Source organism: Salmo salar, unplaced genomic scaffold (genome assembly GCF_905237065.1).
Source record: "Salmo salar unplaced genomic scaffold, Ssal_v3.1, whole genome shotgun sequence".
In the NCBI taxonomy this organism is placed as follows: Eukaryota; Metazoa; Chordata; class Actinopteri; order Salmoniformes; family Salmonidae; genus Salmo; species Salmo salar.
Window position 1 is genome coordinate 35,652 of NW_025547954.1, and position 18,715 is coordinate 54,366.

At 39.8% G+C, this 18,715-nt stretch overlaps 1 protein-coding gene and 1 long non-coding RNA gene across 2 annotated transcripts; both read left to right on the plus strand.

The window, feature by feature from the left end:
• Positions 1-609: 609 nt before the first annotated feature.
• LOC123732518 (uncharacterized) lies at positions 610-9,407 on the plus strand. The gene is made up of 3 exons (XR_006763190.1): positions 610-744; positions 6,917-6,961; positions 9,360-9,407. It is a non-coding gene; the product is annotated as an uncharacterized lncRNA (long non-coding RNA).
• A 1,186-nt stretch (positions 9,408-10,593) lies between these two features.
• LOC123732517 (Fc receptor-like A) lies at positions 10,594-17,815 on the plus strand. Its single transcript, XM_045711727.1, has 5 exons — positions 10,594-10,885; positions 11,049-11,291; positions 16,143-16,256; positions 16,909-16,941; positions 17,361-17,815. Exons 2-5 carry the CDS (start codon positions 11,057-11,059, stop codon positions 17,381-17,383), a joined length of 405 nt encoding a protein of 134 aa, XP_045567683.1. The 5' UTR covers positions 10,594-10,885; positions 11,049-11,056; the 3' UTR covers positions 17,384-17,815.
• The last annotated feature ends 900 nt before the right edge of the window (positions 17,816-18,715 follow it).

Below are 18,715 nucleotides of genomic sequence, written 5' to 3' on the forward strand. Positions count from 1 at the left end.
AGTGCGGTTCATCTGATGGAGGTGCACATGGGCCTATTTATATAATGAGTATGAAATCGGAGGGCAGGCAGAAATTATTAAAATATTATTACATTTTAAAGCATTAGACCTCTCATTAAAGGCTTCAGTCATACAAAAGTTATACTTAAATCCGAACTGGTTGGAGATTATAAGAGTACATGGCCATAAAGGCTAGGTCATTTTTCAAGCTGTTCAAACATTCATAGACATTCAAATAATTTAAACAGTGGTTGTAGAGGGAGCAACCGGTCAGCAACTTAGGAGTAAATGTCAGTTGGCTTTTCATAGCCGAGCAATCAGAGATCAAGACAGCAAGTGTGTGTGCGAGAGGGAGACAGAGAGAGAGAGAGAGAGAGAGAGAGAGAGAGAGTCTGTCTGTCTCTCTCTCTCCCTCTCTCTCTCTCTCTCTCTCTCTCTCTCTCTGTCCCTCTCTTCTATATATATCTATTTATCTCTCTCTACCTCTCTCTCTGTGTTTCTCTCTCTCTTTCTCTCTCTTTCTCTCCCTCTCTATCTCTCTCTCTTTCTGTGTATCTCTCCTCTCTAGGGCCCCTCATTCTGTCACACACATCTTTCATACCTCTCAGTCCTTCTCAAGAGGAAGTATAGATGGTTAGAGAGGAGAGGTGGGTGGGTGGGGGGATGGACAGGCTACAAGTCACTAGAGTTTAGATACAGTTAGTGATCGACACGTTGAGATGGAACGCACCTGTCTTCTACTCTGTGAGTTGAATATTATCTAAATGGTTTAATGTCTAGATATAATTGTAATATCTGTATGGTTTAATATCTGTAAATCTATATGGTTTAATATCTGTAAACTTTAATATCTGTATGGTTTAATATCTATATAGTTTAAAATGTGTATGGTTTAAAATCTATAATATTTAATATATATATGGTTTAATATCTATATAGTTTAATATCTATATATTTTAAAATGTGTATGGTTTAATATCTATAATATTTAATATATATAGTTTAATATCTATATAGTTTAATATCTATATAGTTTAATTTCTAAATAGTTTAATATCTGTATAGTTTAATATCTGTATGGTTTAATATCAACATAATTTAATATATATATATATATATAGTCTAATATCTGTATAGTTTAATATCTATGTAGTTTAATATATGTATAGTTTAATATCTGTATATGTTAATATATATATAGATTAATATCTATATAGATTAATATCTATATGGTTTAATATCTATATGGATTAATATCAATATGGTTTAATATCTAAATAGTTTAATATCTAAATAGTTTATCATATGTATAGTTGAATATCTATTTTGTCTATTATCAATAAGTCAGAAGTTTACATACACTTTAGCCAAGTACATATAAACTCAGTTTTTCACTACTCCTGACATTCAATCCTAGTAAAAATTCCCTGTCTTAGGTCAGTTAGGATCACAACTTCATTTTAGGAATGTGAAATGTCAGAATAATCGTAGAGAGAATGATTTTTTCAGGTTTTATTTCTTTCATCACATTTCCAGTGGGTTAGAAGTTTACATACACTCAATTAGTATTTGGTAGCGTTGCCTTTAATTTGTTTAACTTGGGTCAAATGTTTCGGGTAGCCTTCCACAAGCTTCCCACAATAAGTTGGGTGAATTTTGGCCCATTCCTCCTGACAGAGCTGGTGTAACTGAGTCAGGTTTGTAGGCCTTCTTGCTCGCACACATTTTTTAATTCTACCCAGACATTTTCTATAGGATTGAGGTCAGGGCTTTGTGATGGCCACCCCAATACCTTAACTTTGTTGTCCTTAAGCCATTTTGCCACAACTTTGGAAGAATGCTTGGGGTCATTGTCCATTTGGAAGACCCATTTGCTACCAAGCTTTAACTTCCTTACTGGTGTCTTGAGATGTTGCTTCAATATATCCACATCATTTTTCATTCCTCATGATGCCATCTATTTTGTGAAGTGCACACTGGTGCAGCAAAGCACCCCCACAACATGATGCTGCCAACCCCGTGCTTCACGGTTGGGATGGTGTTATTCGGCTTGCAAGCCTCCCCCTTTTTCCTCCAAACATAACGATGGTCATTATGGCCAAACAGTCTGTATATTTTTTTAAATAAATATGATTTGATGAAATATTTAATTTGGCCTGTACTACTACTACTACACCTGTGCATTTAATAACACATTCAGAAATGGCAAAAAATACAGTAACATTTTTTTTCATTTAAGGTTTAAGGAATAAGGTTTAGGATAGTGTCTCGTATCTACGAGATATAAGAAAGATAAGGAAATATATTTGTATATTCACTTCATTTGTATGGGTTACCTTCAGATGAAGGTTTAATATCTATATATATCTCCATACTTCCATTCATTTGTATGGGTTACCATGGGTTACCTTCAGACGTCATTCCGTCAGTAGAAGATGCCTGGTTATTCTTTAAAAGTGCTTTCCTCACAATCGTAAATAAGCATGCCCCACTGAAAAAGTGTAGAACCAGGAACAGATATAGCCCGTGGTTCAATCCAGACTTGACTGCACTTGAACAGCACAAAAACATCCTGTGGCATACTGCATTAGAATCGAATAGGCCCTGTGATATGTGATATTCCTTTTCAGGGAAGTTAGGAACCAATTTACACAGGCAGATAGGAAAGCAAAGGCTAGCTTTTTCAAACAGAAATGTGCATCCTGCAGCACAAAGTCCAAAAAGTTCTGGGACACTGTAAAGTCCATGGAGAATAAGAGCACCTCTTCCCAGCTGTCCACTGCACTGAGGCTAGGAAACACTGTCACCACTGATAAATCCATGATAATTGAGAACTTCAATAAGCATTTTTCTACGGCTTGCCATATTTTCCACCTGGCCACCCCTACCCTGGTCAACAGCCGTACACCCCCCACAGCAACTTGCCCAAGCCTCCTCCCTATTCTCCTTTACCCAGATCCAGATAGCTGATGTTCTGAAAGAGCTGCAAAATCTGGACCCCTACAAATCAGCAGGACTAGACAATCTGGACCCTCTCTTTCTAAAATTATCAGCCGAAATTGTTGCAACCCCTATTACTAGCCTGTTCAACCTCTCTTTCGTAACGTCTGAGATTCCCAAAGATTGAAAGCTGCCGCGGTCATCCCCCTCTTCAAAGGGGGAGACACTCTAAACACAAACTGCTACAGACCTATATCTATCCTACCCTGCCTTTCTAAGGTATTCGAAAGCTAAGTTAACAAACAGATCACCGACCATTTCAAATCCCACCGTACCTTCTCTGCTATGTAATCTGGTTTCCGAGCTGGTCATGGGCGCACCTCAGCCACGCTCAAGGTCCTAAACGATATCATAACCTCCATCGATAAGAGACAATACTGTGCAGCTGTACTCATCGACATGGCCAAGACTTTCGACTCTGTCAATTACCACATTCTTATCAGCAGACTCAACAGCCTTGGTTTCTCAAATGACTGCCTCGCCTGGTTCACCAACTACTTCTCAGACAGAGTTCAGTGTGTCAAATCGGAGGGCCTGTTGTCCGAACCTCTGGCAGTCTCTATGGGGTGCCACAGGGTCAAATTCTCGGGCTGACTCTTTTCTCTGTGTACATCAATGATGTTGCTCTTGCTGCTGGTGATTCTCTGATCCACCTCTACGGAGACGATACCATTCTGTATACTTCTGGCCCTTCTTTGGACACTGTGTTAACTAACCTCCAGATGAGCTTCAATGCCATACAACTCTCCTTCCGTGGCCTCCAACTGCTCATAATGCAAGTAAAACTAAATGCATGCTCTTCAACAAATCGCTACCAGCACCTGCCCGCCCGCCCAGCATCACTACTCTGGACGGTTCTGACTTAGAATATGTGGACATCTACAAATACCTAGGTGTCAGGTTAGACTGTAAACTCTCCTTCCAAACTCACATTAAGCATCTCCAATGCAAAATTAAATCTAGAATCGGCTTCCTATTTCGCAACAAAGCATTCTTCACTCATGCTGCCAAACATACCCTCGTAAAACTGACTATCCTACCGATCCTTGACTTCAGCGATGTCATTTACAAAATAGCCTCCAACACTCTACTCAACAAATTGGATGTAGTCTATCACAGTGCCATCTGTTTTGTCACCAAAGCCGCATATACTACCCACCACTGTGACCTATATGCTCTCATTGGCTGGCCCTCGCTTCATATTCGTCGCCAAACCCACTGACTCCATCTATAAGTCTTTGCTAGGTAAAGCCCTGCCTTATCTCAGCTCACTGGTCACCAGAGCAGCACCCACCCGTAGCACGTGCTCCATCAGGTATATTTCACTGGTCACCCCCAAAACCAATTCCTCCTTTGGGCGCCTTTCCTTCCAGTTCTCTGCTGCCAATGACTGGAACGAATTGCAAAAATCACTGAAGCTGGAGACTCATATCTCCCTCACTAGCTTTAAGCACCAGCTGTCAGAGCAGCTCACAGATCACTGCACCCCATACTGTTATTTTTTATTTTTGCACCCCAGTATCTCTACTTGCACATTCATCTTCTGCACATCTATCACTCCAGTCTCTATCACTCCAGTGTTTAATTGCTAAATTGTAATTATCTCACCACTATGGCCTATTTATTGCCTAACCTACCTTATCCTGTTATGGATAGGGGGCAGTATTTTCACGGCCGGATAAAAAAACTTACCTGATTTAATCTGATTATTACTCCTGCCCAGAAACTAGAATATGCATATAATTATTAGCTTTGGATAGAAAACACTCCAAAGTTTCTAAAACTGTTTGAATGGTGTCTGTGAGTATAACAGAACTCATTTGGCAGGCCAAAACCTGAGTAGATTCCTTACAGGAAGTGCCGTCTCTGACCATTTCTTGGGCTTCTACACTCTCTTTATTTAAAACTGAGGCTCTTTGCTGTAACGTGACACGTCCTACGGCTCCCATAGGCTCTCAGAAGGCGGCAAAAAGCTGAATGATGTCTTTGCAGGCCCTGGCTGAAAAACACAAACAGTAGAGCATTTAGATAGTGGTCGATCAGAGAACAGAGACTGGAGGCGCGTGCACGAGGCGACACCATGTTTTTATTCTATCGTCTTTGAATGAAAACAACGACTCCCGGTCGGAATATTATCGCTTTTTTACGAGAAAAATAGCATAAAAATTGATTTTAAACAGCGGTTGACATGCTTTGAAGTACTTTAATGGAATATTTAGAATTTTTTTGTCACGAAACGCGTCGGGCGCGTAACCCTTCGTCACCCTTTGGATAGTGTCTTGAACGCACGAACAAAACGCCGCTATTTGGATATAACTACGGATTATTTTGAACCAAACCAACATTTGTTATTGAAGTAGGAGACCTGGGAGTGCCTTCTGACGAAGAACAGCAAAGGTAATCCAATTTTTCTTATAGTAAATCTGAGTTTGGTGAGGGTCAAACTTGGTGGGTGTCAAAATAGCTAGCCTGTGATGGCGAGCTATCTACTCAGAATATTGCAAAATGTGCTTTCACCAAAAAGCTATTTTAAAATTGGACACCTCGATTGCATAAAGGAGGTCTGTATCTATAATTCTTAAAATAATTGTTATGTTTTTGTGAACATTTATCGTGAGTAATTTAGTAAATTCACCGGAAGTGTTCGGTGGGAATGCTAGTTCTGAACGTCACATGCTAATGTAAAAAGCTGTTTTTTGATATAAATATGAACTTGATTGAACAAAACATGCATGTATTGTATAACATAATGTCCTAGGTGTGTCATCTGATGAAGATCATCAAAGGTTAGTGCTGCATTTAGCTGTGGTTTTGTTTTTTGTGACATTATATGCTAGCTTGAAAAATGGGTGTCTGATTATTTCTGGCTGGGTACTCTGCTGACATAATCTAATGTTTTGCTTTCGCTGTAAAGCCTTTTTGAAATCGGACAGTGTGGTTAGATAAAGGAGAGTCTTGTCTTTAAAATGGTGTGAAATAGTCATATGTTTGAAAAATGGAAGTTTTTGGATTTTTGAGGAATTTGTAATTCGCGCCACGCCTATCATTAGATATTGGAGCAGGTGTTCCGCTAGCGGAACGTCTAGATGTAAGAGGTTATCTTACCTAATTTGCACACACTGTATATATACACTTTTTTTATTTTGTGTTATTGACTGTACGTTGACTGTACGTTTGTTTATTCCATGTGTAACTCTGTGTTGTTGTTTGTGTCGCACTGCTTTGCTTTATCTTGGCCAGGTCACACTTGTAAATGAGAACTTGTTCTCAACTAGCTTACCTGGTTAAATAAAGGTGAAATAAGAAAATAAAAAATAAAATGAAGGTTTAATATCTATATATATATATATATATATATATATCCATACTTCCATTCATTTGTATGGGTTACCTTCAGATGAAGGTTAATATCTATATATACCTCCATACTTCGATTCATTTGTATGGGTTACCATGGGTTACCTTCAGATTAAGGTTTAATATATATCTATATATCTATAACTATCACTATCATGTACCATAGTGATATTTCTCTCTGTGTGTTTCAGTGTTTACATCATGTACCATAGTGATAGTTCTCTCTGTGTATTTCAGTGTTTATATCATGTACCATAGTGATATTTCTCTCTGTGTGTTTCAGTGTTTACATCATGTACCATAGTGATAGTTCTCTCTGTGTGTTTCAGTGTTTACATCATGTACCATAGTGATAGTTCTCTCTGTGTGTTTCAGTGTTTACATCATGTACCATAGTGATAGTTCTCTCTGTGTGTTACAGTGTTTACATCATGTACCATAGTGATAGTTCTCTCTGTGTGTTTCAGTGTTTACATCATGTACCATAGTGATAGTTCTCTCTGTGTGTTTCAGTGTTTACATCATGTACCATAGTGATAGTTCTCTCTGTGTGTTTCAGTGCTGTTGAGTACACTGGTATACTGTAGCCTCGGACAAGGTGGAGGTGAGTACATTTATCTGTATTCATCACCTGTTCTATAATAGTAACATTTATCTATATTCATCACCTGTTCTATAATAGTAACATTTATCTATATTCATCACCTGTTCTATAATAGTAACATTTATCTATATTCATCACCTGTTCTATAATAGTAACATTTCTCTATATTCATCACCTGTTCTATAATAGTAACATTTCTCTATATTCATCACCTGTTCTATAATAGTAACATTTATCTATATTCATCACCTGTTCTATAATAGTAACATTTCTCTATATTCATCACCTGTTCTATAATAGTAACATTTATCTATATTCATCACCTGTTCTATAATAGTAACATTTATCTATATTCATCACCTGTTCTATAATAGTAACATTTCTCTATATTCATCACCTGTTCTATAATAGTAACATTTCTCTATATTCATCACCTGTTCTATAATAGTAACATTTCTCTATATTCATCACCTGTTCTATAATAGTAACATTTCTCTATATTCATCACCTGCTCTATAATAGTAACATTTATCTATATTCATCACCTGTTCTATAATAGTAACATTTATCTATATTCATCACCTGTTCTATAATAGTAACATTTATCTATATTCATCACCTGTTCTATAATAGTAACATTTCTCTATATTCATCACCTGTTCTATAATAGTAACATTTCTCTATATTCATCACCTGCTCTATAATAGTAACATTTATCTATATTCATCACCTGTTCTATAATAGTAACATTTATCTATATTCATCACCTGTTCTATAATAGTAACATTTATCTATATTCATCACCTGTTCTATAATAGTAACATTTATCTATATTCATCACCTGTTCTATAATAGTAACATTTATCTATATTCATCACCTGTTCTATAATAGTATCATTTATCAATATTCATCACCTGTTCTATAATAGTAACATCTCTCTATATTCATCACCTGTTCTATAATAGTAACATTTCTCTATATTCATCACCTGTTCTATAATAGTATCATTTCTTCCTGGTCTCTTCATTGGTTCTTCATGTCTCCAGTCCTTATTCTCTTAGTAAATAATGTTCCATAATGGATCTCCACTTGTTCTAGCTGCTCTCACCTGCAACACATCACAGGGTAGAAAGTGTTACTCTGTGATGGAAGATACAGACTCATATAGCTACATAATGACTATAACTCCAACCCTGTGGGGGTGTCACTAATCAGGTCTACAGTACAACAATAGGGCAGTGATCAGGTCTGCAGTACAACAATAGGGCAGTGATCAGGTCTACAGTACAACAATAAGGCAGTGATAAGGTCTACAGTACAACAATAGGGCAGTGATCAGGTCTACAGTACAACAATAGGGCAGTGATCAAGTCTACAGTATAACAATAGGGCAGTGATCAGGTCTACAGTACAACAATAGGGCAGTGATCAGGTCTACAGTACAACAATAGGGCAGTGATCAGGTCTACAGTACAACAATAGGGAAGTGATCAGGACTACAATACAACAAAAGGGGCAGTGATAGTCTGGGGCGGCAGGTAGCCTAGCGGTTAGAGCATTGGACTAGTTACCGAAAGGTTGGTGGATTGAATCACCGAGCTGACAAGGTAAAAGTCTGTCGTTCTGCCACTGAACAAATATTCCTAGGATGTCATTGTAAATTACATGTTGTTCTAATCTGACTTGCCTAATTAAATAGAGGGTAAATACACCAACTGGGTCTCTCCCTCCCTTCTGTCTGGAGACCAGGACATAATCTGGAGAAAGATCTACTGTCTCTATTATATTATGACAGACCTGCTAGATCTACTGTCTCTATTATATTATGACAGACCAGCTAGATCTACTGTCTCTATTATATTATGACAGACCAGCTAGATCTACTGTCTCTATTATATTATGACAGACCAGCTAGATCTACTGCCTCTATTATATTATGACAGACCAGCTAGATCTACTGTCTCTATTATATTATGACAGACCAGCTAGATCTACTGTCTCTATTATATTATGACTGACCAGCTAGATCTACTGTCTCTATTATATTATGACAGACCAGCTAGATCTACTGCCTCTATTATATTATGACTGACCAGCTAGATCTACTGTCTCTGTTTCAGCATCTCTGTTAGAATATAAAGCCTTGACTCCAGATCTCAGGATAGTATCCTACCCTCATCACCAGGTTAAACAGCTAGAGAATAGACTCTCTCTGCTCTGTTTCAGCATCTCTGTTAGAATATAAAGCCTTGTCTCAGGATACTATCCTACCCTCATCACCAGGTTAAACAGCTAGAAAATAGCCTCTCTCTGCTGTGTTTCAGCATCTCTGTTCCAATGCAGCTCACAGGCTTCATCGCTCTCTTCTCTCTCTCTCCCTTTCTCTCTCTCTCTTAGATCTCTCTCCTCCAGCCTCTCTGAGCGTCAGTCCTGACAGATCTCAGTTATTTGAATATGATGGTATGTCCACAAACACCATCTACTAACATTATAGTGTTTAGTGGTTCATCTGGTTTCTGATAGCTGATGTTATGTTTATATATGATGTTTATATATTATATACAGCTGGAGCTGTGATCCTGGAGAGACCTGTTTATATATGATGTTTATATATTATATACAGCTGGAGCTGTGATCCTGGAGAGACCTGTTTATATATGATGTTTATATATTATATACAGCTGGAGCTGTGATCCTGGAGAGACCTGTTTAAATATGATGTTTATATATTAAATACAGCTGGTCTGTCACGGCTGTCGTAGGAAGTGGACCAAAACGCAGCGGGAATGTGTACGCTCATCTTTTTTAATTTTAAGAAAAGTGAACACTTACAAAATAAACAAACAACGACTAAACAGTTCCATAAGGAATATCAGCTATACAGAAAATAACTACCCACAATTCCCTACTACAAGACGCCCCTATACATAGGACCTTCAAACAGAGGCAACGAGCAACAGATGCCTCCAATTGAAGGGCAAATCAATAAATCTAAACATAGACCTAAACAACCTAGAACTAACATAGAATATCCTAACCTAGAACCTAAACCTAAAACCCCGGTACACTCTAAACCAACACCCCTCTACATAAACACATAATATAACAAACCCCTAAACACTCTAAACAAATACCCCCTGCCACGTCCTGACCAAACATCAATAACAAATAAGCCCTTTACTGGTCAGGACGTGACATGGTGCTGTGATCCTGGAGAGACCTGTTTATATATTATATACAGCTGGAGCTGTGATCCTGGAGAGACCTGTTTATATATGATGTTTATATATTATATACAGCTGGAGCTGTGATCCTGGAGAGACCTGTTTATATATGATGTTTATATATTGTATACAGCTGGAGCTGTGATCCTGGAGAGACCTGTTTATATATGATGTTTATATATTATATACAGCTGGAGCTGTTATCCTGGAGAGACCTGACAAAGGGCAGAAAGGGTCTCATTGAATCTGGTGTAGACTGGTAGAACAAATCAATGTTTAACTCAGATGTGATACAGACCCAGCTCTGGAATATATTACAATAGTACAGATATCAGACTGACCCTCTCTATGTATCTCTCTCTCTACATCCCTCTCTTTTTTCTCTCTCTGTGTGTCTCTCAGATCAGACTTTCTCTCTCTCAGTTCTCTCTAACCAAGCATCTCTGAGTCTCAGTCCTGACAGATCTCAGTTCTTTGAATATGAGTCTGTCTCTCTGAGCTGTGAGGTTCAGGGGAACTCTGCTAGATGGAGAGTGGTGAGGAACACAACGAGAGGAATCCTTTCAGAGTGTCATACTGACTGGGGAAAACAACAAGGGTCTTCATGCAATGTGTCACTAACACCATCAGACAGTGGAGTGTACTGGTGTGAGTCTGGTTCTGGAGAACACAGCAATGCTGTCAACATCACAGTACATGGTATGTCCACAAACACCATCTACTAACATTATAGTGTTTAGTGGTTCATCTGGTTTCAGATAGCTGATGTTATGTTAATATATGATGTTTATATATTATATACAGCTGGAGCTGTGATCCTGGAGAGACCTGTTTATATATGATGTTTATATATTATATACAGCTGGTCCTATGATCCTGGAGAGCCCTGCCCTTCCTGTGACTGAGGGAGATTCTGTGACTCTGCGCTGCAGATATCAGGAAACTCCCTCTGACCTCACAGCTGTTTTCTACAAAGATGGATCCCTCATCAGGGCTGAGACTACAGGAGAGATGACCATCCCTGCAGTATCCAAGTCAGATGAAGGACTCTACAAGTGTTACAACTCGAAAGGAGATTCACCAGAGAGCTGGATGACTGTGACAGGTGAGAATATGAGAAACTTTGACATTCAGATGATCTGGTTCTTCTTTACACTGTTAAGTGGTGCGTTATAAACAGGGTGGTTCCAGCCCTGAGTGCTGATTGGCTGGAAGCCCTCAGTCACAGGAAGGGCAGGGCTCTCCAGGTGTCATATCAATTCTTGTTAATCTAACTGCATTGTCCAATTTAGCTATTACAGTGCAATAATACCACGCTATTGTTTGAGGAGAGATCACAATTTTGAACATGAAAAGTTATCCAGGCGTCGTGCGTAGAAACAGCCATAAACCCCGGAGGTTCCTTACTGGGCGTACTACTACAACGTAATTAGAAAAATAAATGTTTTGTCATACCCGTGGTATATGATATTGGCCCTTATACCACACCTCCTGGGGCCTTAATGCTTCAATATCTACTGACGTGGTAGTTACATGTCTAACACTGTATTGGCTGTAACCATGAAAATATACAGAACATTTACATTATGAACAGAATAACATGAAAATATACTGAATATTTACATAATGAACAGGTGAGCCATCTACTGTGACTGGTCTTATTCGCTCCCCTTTCATATAGAAGCCTGAAACAACTTTCTAAAGACTGGTGACATCTAGTGGAAGCCTTAGGAAGTGCAATCTGACCCCATTTACACTGTATATTGGATAGGCAATCACTTGAAAAACTACAAACCTCAGATTTCCCACTTCCTGGTTGGATTTGTCTCAGGTTTTCACCTGCCATATGAGTTCTGTTATACTCAGACATCATTCAAACAGTTTTAGAAACTTCATTGTTTTCTATCCAAATCTACTAATAATATGCATATCCTAGCTTCTGGGTCTGAGTAGCAGTCAGTTTACTCTGGGCACACTTTTCATCCAGACGTGAAAATACTGCCCCTATCACAAAGAAGATAACAGGTGGCAACAGTGAGAGACTTATTTCTGGAGAGATGCAGGGCCTGGGTTAACCTCTACATCACCAGAGGAACAGAGGAGGAGTAGGATAAGGGTAGGGCTAAAGGCTATAAGAACTGGTCGTCTAGTGCGTTCGGAGCAGAGAGTAAAAGGAGCAGACTTCTGAGCATGGTAGGAGAGATTCAGAGCATAATGCACAGACAAGGGCATGGTAGGATTCGAGTACAGTGAAGGTAAACCTTGGCATAGAGTGACAATGAGAGAGGCTGCATCTCTGGAAGCGCCAGTTAAGCTAGGTGTGGTCTCCGCATATGTGGGGGGTGGGCCAAGGGAGCTTACCGAGGCATGTAGAGCGGGACTAGGGGCTCCGCAGTTAAACAAAACAATGAGAGCTACCCTAAACAACAGTATACAAGGCATATTGACATTAGAGGTAGGCATATAGCAATCACAGGTGTTGATTGGGAGGGATAAGACAACAACGGGTAAACAGCTAAGACAACAACAACAACGGGTAAATATAATAGATTTAGCAGACGTTATCCAAGGACAAGTAGTGTAAATTTTATAATTACGCCCCCGTGGGAGAACCCAAACCCTGGTTGCAACAATTACCAACTGAGCCACAGGGAAGACCGGAGATGAATGTGCAGAGAGGGTAAGTTAGCTACACACAGGGCCTGAGTTCGAGGCTGGGGCCGACAGATAAACAAAATGAGGTACCGTGTTAATGAACAGTCCTGTAGGCATCAGCTGTGTAGCCGAGTGATCATAAGGTCCAATAAGCGGCAATGGACAAAACAGGGAGCCGCTCGGCAGTCCTCACTACGCTAGGCGAGCAGGAGACACAATGCTCAGAGAGCTAGCAGGCCGGGGCTAGTAGCTGGGTCCTCACCGACATCAACGACGCAGAGGCCGGTTGAGAGCACATCGGCCGAAATACGTCAGCAGACCAGCAGACCAGTTGGTTCAGGCCAATTGGCAAGAGAGGTATTGTAGTTGGTGTACTTCGTTTGCTAGCCGGGGAAATGGGCCTAGCTAAAGCGGCTGGTGTCCGAGCTAAAGGTAAAGACCGCTAGCAGTGGCTAACAATGACTAAATAGCTGGCTAGCTTCTGATGGAGGTTCTGTTTATAAGGTAAAAAAAATTGCAGAACCGTGCCACGTTGGGTGAGGCGGGTTGCAGGGGAGGTATATTTCATTTGAAAATGGAAAAAGAGATTGAAATGTATACAGAAAATACTAAGTGTTTACACGGGATAATAACAGGACAAAAACAAACACGTCTTGTTGCTACACCATCTTGGATCATCGATTATGAAGTGCTTTGAGAGACTAGTCAAGGATCATATCACCTCCACCTTACTGGTCACCCGAGACCTTCAATTTGCTTACCGCCCCAATAGTTTAACTTAGTTTAGTTTAATTTAGTTTAACAGACGACGCAATCGCCATCACACTGCACACTTCCCTATCCCATCTGGACAAGAGGAATACCTTCGTAAGAATGCTGTTCATTGACTACAGCTCAGCATTCAACACCATAGTACCCTCCAAACTCATCATTAAGCTTGAGACCCTGGGTCTTGACCCTGCCCTGTGCAACTGGGTCCTGGACTTTCTGACGGGGCGCCCACAGTTGGTGAAGGTAGGAAATCTCCACTCATGCTGATCCTCAACACTGATGCCCCACAAGGGTGCATTCTCAGCCCCCTCCTGTACTCCCTGTTCACCCATGACTGCGTGGCACGCCTCCAACTCAATCATCAAGTTTGCAGACAACATTACAGTGGTAGGCTTGATTACCAACAACAACGAGACGGCCTACAGGGAGGAGGTGAGGGCTCTCGGAGTGTGGTGTCAGGAAAATAACCTCACACTCAAAGTCAACAAAACAAAGGAGATGATCGTGGACTTCAGGAAACAGCAAAGGGAGCACCCCCTATCCACATTGATGGGACAGCAGTGGAAAAGGTGGAAAGATTTAAGTTCCGCAACAGCGCCTCTTCAACCTCAGGAGACAACCGCAAGGCTCTCCAGAGGGTGGTGCGGTCTGCACAACGCATCACCAGGGGCAAACTACCTGCCCTCCAGGACACCTACAACACCCGATGTCACAGGAAGGCAAAAGATCATCAAGGACAATGACCACCTGAGCCACTGCCTGTTCACCCCGCGTCCATCCAGAATGCAATGTCAGTACAGGTGCATCAAAGCTGGAACAGAGAGATTAAAAAACAGCTTCTATCTCAAGGCGATCAGATTGTTTAACAGCCATCACTAGCCCAGAGAGACGGCTGCCTACCTACAGACTTGATATCATTGGCCACTTTAATTAATGGAACACCTGTCACTTTAATAATGTTTACATATCCAACATTACTCATCTCATGTGTACTTACTGTATCCTTCACTATCTATTCTTTACTATCTATTGCATCTTAGCCGCTCTGTCACAGCTCATCCATATTGTTTCATATTTATATATTCTCATCCCATTCCTTTACTAGATTGTGTGTATTAGGTTTTGTTGTGGGATTGTGAGATATTACCTGTTAGATACTGCTGCACTGTCTCGTCTAGAAGCATAAACATTTCACTACACCCGCAATAACATCTGCTAACCACGTGTTCAGTATGTGACCAATAAAATTAGATTTGATTTGATATGAGAAACCTTGACATTCAGATTATTTGGTCCTTCTTTACTCTGTTAATTGGTGCTAAAACCTGCATTACAAACTGGGTGGTTCCAGCCCTGAATGCTAATTGTCTGACAGCTGTGGTATATCAAACCATATTCCACGGGTATGACAAAACATGTCACGGCTGTCGTAGGAGAGAGAGGACCAAGGCGCAGTGGGTTGCATGCTCATCATTATAATTTATTAAATAAACGTGAACACGGAAAACAAAGAACGACAGACCGACAGTTTCACAGACTACAAAAATAACAGCAGTGCGAAATACAACTTCCCACAAAATACAAACAAAACCTATAACTATATATAGGACTCTCAATCAAAGGCAACTACAAACACCTGCCTCCAATTGAGAGTCCAACACCCAATTACCTAACATAGAACTACTAAACTAGAGATAACATAGAAATACAGAAAAACATAGAACATAACCCAAAACCCGGAAATAATAAAACAAACACCCTTCTACTCATACCACCACCCCGAACCAACCAAAACAAATATACCTCTGCCACGTCCTGACCAAATATAATACATATAATACCTAAATACTGGTCAGGACGTGACAAAACATGTATTTTTTCTGCTCTAATTACGTTGGTAACCAGTTTATAATAGCAATAAGGCACCTCGGGGGGTGTTGTGGTATATGACCAATATACAACGGCTAAGGGCTGTTTCAGGTTGTATACTCCACGTTGTGACGTGCTTAATTAAACAGCCCTTTCTGGTGTCTAGGTCACCAGGCGTTATGACGCACACCTGTCACCATGGTTACGCGCATTATGACACTCACCTGGACTCCATCACCTCCTTGATTATCTTCCCTTTATGTCCCTCCCTTTGGTTCCTTTCCCAGATGTCATTGTTTCTTGTTTTGTATTATTGGTATATTGGCCATATAACACACCTCCTGATGCTTCAATATGTACTGACGTGGTAGTAACATGTCTTACACTGTATTTGCTGATACCATGAAAATGTACAGAACATTTACATTATGAACAGAATAACATGAAAATATACTGAACATTTACATAATGAACAGAATAACATGAAAATATACTGAACAAAGAAAGAATAACTAACTATGAAAATATACTGAACATTTACATTATGAACAGAATTCTAAATGAGTGTGTATTTTCTTGCCACATACATCCATGTTTCTCTCCAGTGTTTTATATTTTCTTTCTCCCACTGCTGTTCCAGCTCCCATTCCATCTCCAGCAGTCCCAGTGTTGTCCATGTCTCTACCCAGGCTGCTGTGTAGTCTACTGGTGGGGTCTCCCTACCTGCTGGTGACCATCATACTGCTGGTGAAATACTGCAGGAGCAGGGCTCAAGGTGAGAACCTGAGTTTATACAGGATCACCTCATCCCAACCTCATTCCAACAGAATACCTGTTGTAAATCTGAAATATATCACAAGGACTGACAATACTGCAGTAGCTCTGACTGATTCATGTTGTAAAGTGTTGATAACTGTATCTCTGATTGAACCATGTTGTAAAGTGTTGATAACTGTATCTCTGATTGAACCATGTTGTAAAGTGTTGATAACTAGCTCTGATTGAACCATGAAAGTGTTGATAACTGTATCTCTGATTGAACCATGTTTAAAGTGTTGATAACTGTATGGAACAGTTGTAAAGTGTGATAACTGTATTCTGATTGAACCATGTTGTAAAGGGATGATTGAACATGTAAAGTGTGAAACGTAGCTCTGATTGAACCATGTTTAAAGTGTTGATAACTGTATCTCTGATTGAACCATGTTTAAAGTGTTGATAACTGTATCTTTGATTGAACCATGTTGTAAAGTGTTGATAACTGTATCTCTGATTGAACCATGTTGTAAAGTGTTGATAACTGTATCTCTGATTGAACCATGTTGTAAAGTGTTGATAACTGTAGCTCTGATTGAACCATGTTTAAAGTGTTGATAACTGTATCTCTGATTGAACCATGTTTAAAGTGTTGATAACTGTCTGTTTAGGGGGAACCAGGAAGACCCACCAAGACCAATTAGGTGAGTTTCTACCTCACAACACAACAGCTGCAAGGGCACAATATGGTATTCTGAACACAGTGTGTACTATATTATGGTACCTCTTAGTAGTAGTAGAAAGTAGGATGGATTAGAGTCAACTACCACAATATGTCACTGATATTAATTAATGCATTTAGGAGTAAATAGCCTGCATATTGGTGCGAAGTAAATATCATATCCCAGGTATTGATGAGAAGTAAATAGCCCTGGAATTGAAAAGGATTAAATATCTCAGGTATTGATAAGGAGTAGATAGCCCACAAACTGACAAGAAGTAAATCGCCCTGGTATTGATAATGAGTAAATAGCCAGGTATTGATGTCGGAGATGTCTAAGTGGTTCTGTATTGGATAAGTAAATACATGGCCACACTGATGAACTACTTCTATGTTGAACAGGTGATCATGTTGAAGAAGAGTGAGGCTGAGATCACCTGATCACCATAACAACCATCAGAATGGAACTCATGGAATTCTAATATAGAACTGTGAGTCACAATGCTGTATGTTGTTACATTGTAGCTCCACCTGCTGGAACAATAGTGGCATTTGATCAAATGTGATCTATTAACTGATACATGTATTATTCTGATTGGAATGTGTTTTAATATAATGTGTGTTGTATTATTCATTCAGCAGCTGTCCTTTAACATCAGTCATATACTGGTCATATACTGTATAGCATTATGGTTGATACATTGTAAATGCCTTCACTTTTCATGTCTATACAGATAAACTGATAGGTGTTGTGGTTCAGGCATTCTTGTTACAGGTTCAGTATAATGTTACATGTTACAGAGATAGAAAACATACAGGAGAGGAGAATTCAATTATTATAATTATTTACTTTATTTTCCCATTTTGGTCTCTATAGAAGTTAATCATTATTTTATTTAAACATGAAACTATTGTAGGCCTTTTGTTTTATTGTGGTTGTTTTGTGCAAAACCATTATTTGTCAATGAATCATCCTGGTAAGATATTGCTTTTGTCTTTGTAGCATATAGAATGAAATAAATGATTTCCCTCAATCATGTAGCCTGTTTTTAATCTGTTCTGAATGACATCACAACCACTCTGTTTTTAATTTCATTCACTTCCCTTCATGTATCTTCTAAATACTCCATTCCAGGTTTCCCCTACAGCCCCCAGGGCCTTGAGTATCTTCTAAATGATCCATTCCAGGTTTCCCCTACAGCCCCCAGGGCCTTGAGTATCTTCTAAATGCTCCATTCCAGGTTTTCCCTACAGCCCCCAGGGCCTTGAGTATCTTCTAAATGCTCCATTCCAGGTTTTCCCTACAGCCCCCAGGGCCTTGAGTATCTTCTAAATGCTCCATTCCAGGTTCCCCCTATAGCCCCCAGGGCCTTGAGTATCTTCTAAATGATCCATTCCAGGTTTCCCCTACAGCCCCCAGGGCCTTGAGTATCTTCTAAATGCTCCATTCCAGGTTTCCCCTACAGCCCCCAGGGCCTTGAGTATCTTCTAAATGCTCCATTCCAGGTTTCCCCTACAGCCCCCAGGGCCTTGAGTATCTTCTAAACACTCCATTCCAGGTTCCCCCTATAGCCCCCAGGGCCTTGAGTATCTTCTAAATGCTCCATTCCAGGTTTCCCCTACAGCCCCCAGGGCCTTGAGTATCTTCTAAACACTCCATTCCAGGTTCCCCTATAGCCCCCAGGGCCTTGAGTATCTTCTAAACACTCCATTCCAGGTTTCCCCTACAGCCCCCAGGGCCTTGAGTATCTTCTAAA